Below are 8614 nucleotides of genomic sequence, written 5' to 3'. Positions count from 1 at the left end.
CCTGCTCGGTTCTCAGCGCGGTGAACTCAGGAGACCAGCTCCTCTTACTCCTCGCCCACCAACCTGAATCTCAAAAAAGGACTTGGAGTTCTCAGTGTCTCTCAAGACACTAAGATCATCACATTATCTGAGCTGAACAACAAACCCATTTCCTCCCACAGGATGTCGTGAAGGGAGAAAAACCTCCAGTCTCGCCCACTTGTCTGTGGTGACCGGGGACCTGCCTGTGTTCGATGCCCCACCGCCTGTCATCCTTCAGACGCCGCCACGGCAACGCCCTGTTGTTTGTTACAGATTGACTAACCCACCAGGAAATCTTTATTTCAGTGGGAAAGAAACTGAGGCGGAGAGACATTCAGACAAGTCAGAGAGACTGAGAAACAGAGGGCAGGAGGTCGGAAGAAATGAAAAAAAAAGGTAAAATAAATGCACTATAAGCTTGAAATTGTTTTCTATCTAGTTAGCTAACAACTATCTTAAATCACAATTCCCATTCCCAGATGTGAAAAAGATCATGGCCAGTGCCTGGAGGAGAACATTGGCTATCATCTTCCAACGACTTTGCCCTTTCATGAGACAGAGAACCTTAGCAAAATAAAATGCTTAATAAAGGAACATGTCATTATTTCATTGATTAATTTCCAAAATTATTTCCTCCTTTTGCACTTTTATGAATCACCAAACTTACACTGTTTGTTGGTTCCATTCTACTGGTTTGTTCCCCTCTTCTGCGTTCTGCCTGAGAATAGGATATCTGACTTAAGGTCTTTGTTCGCTAATGAAATACAAAAACAACAGAAGCTCGGCATTAACTTAAAACTACTGTGCTTATTTCAAGATGCCTTTTCCTCTAGACCAGCAGTTCTCAACCTGTGGGTCGCGACCCCTTTGGGGGTCGAACGACCCTTTCACAGGGGTCGCCTAAGACCATCAGAAAACACAGATATTTACATTATGATTCATTAACAGTAGCAAAATTACAGTTGTGAAGTAGCAACGAAAATAATTTTGTGGTTGGGGGTCACCACAACATGAGGAGCTGTATTAAAGGGTCGCGGCATTAGAAAGGTTGAGAACCACTGCTCTAGACTCTTTTAAGCAAATGTGCCTCAAAACTTTATAAGCTCACCAACCCTCAAATATTATGGAGAGTAGCCGATTTCATCTTAAATAACGTGTTCTTCACACCTGTGTGGCTCTCCCCCTTGGGGGTCTCTGTGGAAAGGTAAGGCCTCTACCAGCTCCTTCTTCACCCTTTCACCAAGAACGGGACACGGTCATGACCACAGCCACCTCCACGCCATCTTCCTCTCACTTCTTTCCACAAGTGACCAAACAAACCTAAGATGCCAGATGTTCTTAAATTGTCTGCTTCTCTCACTGCCTTTTCTCTTTCTTTCTTTGCCATCAATGCTAAGATCCAAGAGTTTCATGAGGAGCCAACTTCAGGAGAGAGATTATGAAATGAGGTGAGATCTAGAAATCCTGTGTCATAGCAAGGTGCGTGGGAATCTCGTGGACGGCCACGTTGCATGAAAGTTTGGATTTGATTTCCCTAACCATTTTCTTAATTCAAAGCAATCACATGAAAATAGCAGCCCAACTTTTACTTCACAGGAAATGTATTCATACAATTTTTCCTCCATTTCCAGAATTAAAAAATAAAATAAAATAAAAGCTATTTTAAAATGATAGAGGGTAAGACCATTTTGTTTCAAGATGAGACAGTTAAACCAAATTGAACTTAGGGAGTCTTATAAGCCCTTTAGTTGTGCAGCAGATTTAGTCAGAATCAGTGAATTCTTTAACAATATTCTTGAGAAATAAGCTGGGAAGACAGAGTGGAATGGTGACATACTTAAGCTCAAAGGGACCTTACTTCACCTGATCAATTACAATTGCCTTTGACATCTCCAATGTAAGTCAGAGGACTGCATAGATTTTGCAATAAGAAATAAAATTAGTCCCATAAATGTTCCCAACTGAAAGACCAAAAGAACTAAAAAACACAAAAAAACCCACTGGGACTATTCAAAATACTCAGTTGTCTCCTGTACTGGCTGAATCACAACCCAATTTCTCAGTGAAATCAAATGATACACATTCGGGGGCCAGTGGAGGACATGCTGTCATTTGAATGCTCTGAGTTTCGGTAGAGAATTAGTTTGTAGAAATCTCAGTATATTTCAGCCCCAACTCAAGGACAGCAGGTCACCGGAGGAGCCCAGTCTTCAGGGAGACAAAGGTACCCCCTGTTAATAAGGTGCCTCCCAGCCAGCCCTGCCTCACAGCAGGTGGCACGAGACTGTCACCCCTGTGGTGGCTACAGGGGGTTAGATCTCAGATTCTTTTTCTCCTTGATAGGGGCTACTTCTTCAAAAATGTTGAGGAAGATTTCACAGGTTTCTTTGAAAATCATTATTAAAGAAGAAATGGCTCCCAGCTATTTCCATGCATAGCAATAAACCTCATCTGCAACCAACTTTTTTTAAGGCAAAATTTTTGCTTCAAAAAACAGATTTGTAGAAATGCATTTAAAAACCTCATTAATTGGAGCAGGCTACAAGCCAATTACTCCAGTGGCTTGAAAACAATCTCAAAATAATAAAATAGGTGATATGCTAATTTCCCCTTGTTAATAGCACCACGATCTGAGAAATCCTTTGAGACACTGTACCCAAGATGCTTTGGATTGTTAATGACAATTAATTACAGGAAACCAAAGAGAGGTTTAGAGAATTAAAAACTAAAACCAGGTATAGTAGACCTACATTTAGTATTATTTAAGTAAGCTGTGCTTTTCTTGACTGATTTTTTAGCATCTACCACTTCTTCATTTTGCCACAGATGTCTTATTTTGCAAGCGGATGATGTTTTTTTAGTCTAAAATTTTGTTAAATAGGGTAAGCAATTATAAAAACAGCAAAAGGTCAACAAGGCCATGCTACCTTCCTTCTTGAAAAGTGAACACAACAAACAGAAATAAAAGAAAATCTAGTATGGACATTTTTAACCTAGAACAAAAAGTCCTGATATAATTTTCCCAGCAGGAAATGTGTTTGGCCTCTCACTAAGGACTCATGTCCTTCTCCCACACCCTCACTTCTCACACACACACATGCACACACACATATGCATCCAGACACACGGGATCTTTCCATGAACAAATGATGTGGTGCAAAGAGAAAGATCTCTAAGGTGGCTTCCATGAAAAACGAAATCCCCACTGTTAGCCCCGCCCTGGACAAGGCCCTCGAAAGCTGGAGGACACCCCTCGAGGGTCACAGTGAGGAGAGCAAAGCATTTCACTCGCCATCACCAAGTCTTTCAAAACTTGGCTCTGCCATCATCTCACTCTGGAACTGAGAAACCTGTTTCAATGTCCTCAGACTGAACCCCTTCACTGGCCCAGAAAAATGCACGTTACGTAGCAATGCCCGCTCCACCCGGTTGTTGGGGAGACGACAGGAAACGCTGCCTGCACGGGGCTCATTGCATCCTCCTTGGGGATTGTGGGGGTGCGCCATCATTTATTACCATCTGCCCCATCCGCCGCGGGGAGAGGAGTGCGGTCCAGGCTGGCTCCATCGGACAGTCAGAGGCGGAGAGCACGCACGAGGGAAGGCGGCGTGAAGGGAGGGAACCTGAGAGCACCGCCTCTTGGACAGGTTTTCCCAGGCCAGGCCCGGCCATGGACTCATCTGCCACCTGCACAGATCGGGGGAGGGGTCTTAGTCTGCTGGGCTGTTATAACGCCACCTGCTGCTCCTGCTCATCCTGGCCCCGCTGCACCTGCCGCCGCTCGGTAGGCTCAAGGCTGCTCCCGGCTGTCTCCAGGCTGCGACGGCGGCCGTGAGCCCTGCGCCTGGCGCCCGTGGGCCAGCTGAGTGGTGCTCCCGCTGTGGGAGCGCACTGACCACCGGGGCAGCTCTAGCGTTGAGCTTCTGCCCCTGGTGGTCAGTGCGTGTCACAGCGACTGGTTGTTCAGTCGTTCAGTCATTCGGTCACTTAAGCTTTTATATATATAGATACCATATACAGATGGCTTATAAGCAACAGAGATTTATTTTTCACCGTCCTGGAGGCTGGGAAGTCCAAGATCAAGGTGTGGAAAGACTCGGAGGGCCCCGCGTCCCGCGGACACACGGGCGTGGGCAGCTCTCCTCCCTCGGGAAACAGCGGACGCCAAGTTCATGGTGCGGAGCACAGGGCCGCCCGGAGGGACCGGACTTGGAAGCCTGGGAAGGAGGCTCCTGACCGGAGCTCCCCTCGGACCCCCGCCCCGGCCTCTGCATCACCGGCGTCTCTGCTGCCGGAGCGCCTCCCGCGGGCTGTGAGCGGCCGAAGCAGCGGCCCACGGACCGTCCTCAGCTCGGGAGCAGGCGTCCTCCCTCCTGACACCTTTGTTTTCCAGACAAATACGGTCCCTTCCTCACCCGCAGGGAGACGGACGTTCCGGGAGGATGAGCCAGTTCCCCCAGTGTCCGCCCCATGGCCGAGGACCCCAGTCCCCCTCATGGCCGAGGACCCCAGTCCCCCTCATGGCCGAGGACCCCAGTCCCCCTCATGGCCGAGGACCCCAGTCCCCCTCATGGCCGAGGACCCCAGTCCCCTCATGGCCAAGGACCCCAGTCCCCTCATGGCCGAGGACCCCAGTCCCCTCATGGCCGAGGACCCCAGTCCCCCTCATGGCCGAGGACCCCAGTCCCCCTCATGGCCGAGGACCCCAGTCCCCCTCATGGCCGAGGACCCCAGTCCCCTCATGGCCGAGGACCCCAGTCCCCCTCATGGCCGAGGACCCCAGTCCCCCTCATGGCCGAGGACCCCAGTCCCCTCATGGCCGAGGACCCCAGTTCCCCTCATGGCCGAGGACCCCAGTCCCCTCATGGCCGAGGACCCCAGTCCCCCTCATGGCCGAGGACCCCAGTCCCCTCATGGCCGAGGACCCCAGTCCCCTCATGGCCGAGGACCCCAGTCCCCCTCATGGCCGAGGACCCCAGTACCCCTCATGGCCGAGGACCCCAGTCCCCCTCATGGCCGAGGACCCCAGTGTCCTGCCCTCGCTGCTGAGGCCCTGGGTTCTGAGTCGCGGATGTGGAAGAAGGCGTCCTAGGCCTTCCCTGGTCCTTTGAGGCTCGCCCCCTGGCAGAGGGCAGCTCCCCGAGGAGAGGAAGGGTGCACCTGGGAGGCGGCCCGCGATGGGGGAGGTGACTGACCACTGACCGCGCCCCGTGCTTCGTGCAGGCGACCTTGTTTCCAACAGCCATGGAGGTGGGTGCTGTTGTTTCCTCTGGATTCTAGAGAAAAACACCGGCTCACTCGGGTTTAAAATGCTGGGCACGATGATGCCCGATCGGAGAGCCGGCGGAGCCCGGACACCAGTCATCACCCGCCAGTCGCTGCCTGTGCCCCACCTGCCTGCCGCTCCCACACACACACCCTGCTCTGTAACAGCTCCCACACACACACCCTGCTCTGTAACAGCTCCCACACACACACCCTGCTCTGCAGCAGCTCCCACACACACACCCTGCTCTGCAGCAGCTCCCACACACACACCCTGCTCTGTAACAGCTCCCACACACACACCCTGCTCTGCAGCAGCTCCCACACACACACCCTGCTCTGTAACAGCTCCCACACACACACCCTGCTCTGCAGCAGCTCCCACACACACACCCTGCTCTGCAGCAGCTCCCACACACACACCCTGCTCTGCAGCAGCTCCCACACACACACCCTGCTCTGTAACAGCTCCCACACACACACCCTGCTCTGTAACAGCTCCCACACACACACCCTGCTCTGTAACAGCTCCCACACACACACCCTGCTCTGTAACAGCTCCCACACACACACCCTGCTCTGCAGCAGCTCCCACACACACACCCTGCTCTGTAGCAGCTCCCACACACACACCCTGCTCTGTAGCAGCTCCCACACACACACCCTGCTCTGCAGCAGCTCCCACACACACACCCTGCTCTGCAGCAGCTCCCACACACACACCCTGCTCTGCAGCAGCTCCCACACACACACCCTGCTCTGCAGCAGCTCCCACACACACACCCTGCTCTGCAGCAGCTCCCACACACACACCCTGCTCTGCAGCAGCTCCCACACACACACCCTGCTCTGCAGCAGCTCCCACACACACACCCTGCTCTGCAGCAGCTCCCCCACACACACCCTGCTCTGCAGCAGCTCCCACACACACACCCTGCTCTGTAACAGCTCCCACACACACACCCTGCTCTGTAACAGCTCCCACACACACACCCTGCTCTGCAGCAGCTCCCCCACACACACCCTGCTCTGCAGCAGCTCCCACACACACACCCTGCTCTGTAACAGCTCCCACACACACACCCTGCTCTGTAACAGCTCCCACACACACACCCTGCTCTGCAGCAGCTCCCACACACACACCCTGCTCTGCAGCAGCTCCCACACACACACCCTGCTCTGTAACAGCTCCCACACACACACCCTGCTCTGCAGCAGCTCCCACACACACACCCTGCTCTGTAACAGCTCCCACACACACACCCTGCTCTGCAGCAGCTCCCACACACACACCCTGCTCTGTAACAGCTCCCACACACACACCCTGCTCTGTAACAGCTCCCACACACACACCCTGCTCTGCAGCAGCTCCCACACACACACCCTGCTCTGTAACAGCTCCCACACACACACCCTGCTCTGCAGCAGCCGCTCCCACACACACACCCTGCTCTGTAACAGCTCCCACACACACACCCTGCTCTGCAACAGCTCCCACACACACACCCTGCTCTGCAACAGCTCCCACACACACACCCTGCTCTGCAGCAGCCGCTCCCACACACACACCCTGCTCTGCAGCAGCTCCCACACACACACCCTGCTCTGCAGCAGCTCCCACACACACACCCTGCTCTGTAACAGCTCCCACACACACACCCTGCTCTGCAGCAGCAGCTCCCACACACACACCCTGCTCCTCCTCAAAGCCGAGCAGAGAGGAGCTGAGCAGAGAGGAGCCACCGCCTCCAGCCCGCAGCCCTGCTATCAGACCAGTGGCCATGGCCAGTTTGCGGACGTGGCCCGTGCACGGGCCTCCTGCTCGGCCTGCAGCAAGTGAGGGACCGCCGGGCTCTGTCCCATAGAGTGAGTCCCAGGTCCATCGGCCAGGGCCACAGCATGGAAAGCCAGGACTCCCAGGAACCAAAGAAACCCCAGCTTCCCACTGAGAAGTCACCTGAGAGAGGGACTCGCCACACCCCACCCTCCTGCATCCGCTCCCCCGGGGACCCCGTGGCTGAGGCTCTCCCCGCTTTCTGTGTGAGCGGAAAGGGCGAGTGCTTCCATTTCTATTGCTGCCGTGATAAATGGCCACCAACTCGGTGGCTTAAAGCAACACGCTCTGTTCTCTCATGTTCTGGAGGCCAGACTCCGCCCAGGGGCTCGCAGGGCTGTGCCCTCGGGGGGCTCCGGGAGGAGGGCCTCCTAGCCAGCCAGGAGCGCTGCCTGGCAAGCCAGCAGGCCGCCGCCTCTTGACCCCCCTCTCCCTGCCTCTCTCTCTCACTTCGAAGGACCACGGGCCCTTGTAGTTAGACTGGGCTCGCCCCGAGAACCCAGGGAGCCAGTTGAAGAGCCGTATCCCATTTGCTCAGTCCCTTTTGCGTGGAATTAGCTCCCGCAGGTTCCAGGGATCCATTGCTCTGCCTCCACAGAAGCCAAGGAGGTTTTCGCTTCCTGGGAGGCCCACAGATCCCGCTCCGGAAAATTCTCTCAGGCTCCTGCCTGCAATGCCGCTCCAGCTCAGGACCTGGGGAGGGGCCAGCAGATCCCTCTGCTCTGTCTGGAAGGGATCACAGACAAAGGGGTGAACACGGTTCCCACAGTTGTCCCTGGGCCAAAGGTCAGGTTGTCTTCTGAGCCAGAGCACTGCCGTCTGTCCGTGAAGATGCAGCCACCGCAGGCACCATTGCACCCGCCGTTCCAGAATGCGTTTCCCGAGGCCGCTCTTAATAACTGTGCTTAAAACTGAATATCCCTATGGGAGGATGTCCTGTCCAGGCAGAGGTCACTGTGATTTCCATGCTTCATAATCGCAAGGATTTGTTTGTTTCACAGCCTGCTTTCCTGGACCCCCTCCCAGGCCACATTTGAATGGGCATCACGGATTTCCCACTCCTTCTTTCCTTCGCTATTAGAGAAATGGGACTGAAATACCCCCGTTTTCTTTTCAGGAACTTCTTAACCAATTGAATTCACTTTTATAATTTAAAAATAAATATATGTTCATTCAGCCTTGCGTGCAATTCTGAGACCTCTCTCCCCCTTGGATTTTGGATTAAATCAAAGTGGACATGAGCCAAAATAGGCTTTCCATCCATTCTGAACGACTCAGAAAGAAGCACACAAACTCTCTCTACCTCCGTATTGGGACTGGGGAGGAAATGGCTCTGAATGAGAGAGTGCCATTGGTCAGACCCTAACTATAGGGACTTTCTGAACTTTGGCCCACTCCTTGGGGATGAAGTGGAGTTTGGAGATAGAGCAGGGAGAAGGGGTGCTCTGAATGAGAAAACGGGAGACTTCTTTGTCATCTCCTGTAAAGCAGCCA

At 53.5% G+C, this 8614-nt stretch overlaps 1 protein-coding gene across 1 annotated transcript; it reads left to right on the top strand.

The window, feature by feature from the left end:
* The first annotated feature begins 4591 nt into the window (after window positions 1–4591).
* LOC129147179 (circumsporozoite protein-like) lies at window positions 4592–5113 on the top strand. The gene has a single exon (XM_054708168.1). The coding sequence runs from the start codon at window positions 4592–4594 to the stop codon at window positions 5111–5113; it is 522 nt and encodes a 173-aa protein (XP_054564143.1).
* The last annotated feature ends 3501 nt before the right edge of the window (window positions 5114–8614 follow it).

Source organism: Eptesicus fuscus, chromosome 18, assembly GCF_027574615.1.
Source record: "Eptesicus fuscus isolate TK198812 chromosome 18, DD_ASM_mEF_20220401, whole genome shotgun sequence".
Classification (NCBI taxonomy): Eukaryota; Metazoa; Chordata; class Mammalia; order Chiroptera; family Vespertilionidae; genus Eptesicus; species Eptesicus fuscus.
The sequence above is the reverse complement of the archived record's forward strand: the minus strand, read 5'-3'. Positions and strand labels throughout refer to the sequence as shown.

Excerpts from the sequence above, each read along its gene's own strand:
- LOC129147179 (XM_054708168.1), top strand. The coding sequence starts at position 4,592 with ATGGCCGAGGACCCCAGTCCCCTCATGGCCAAGGACCCCAGTCCCCTC.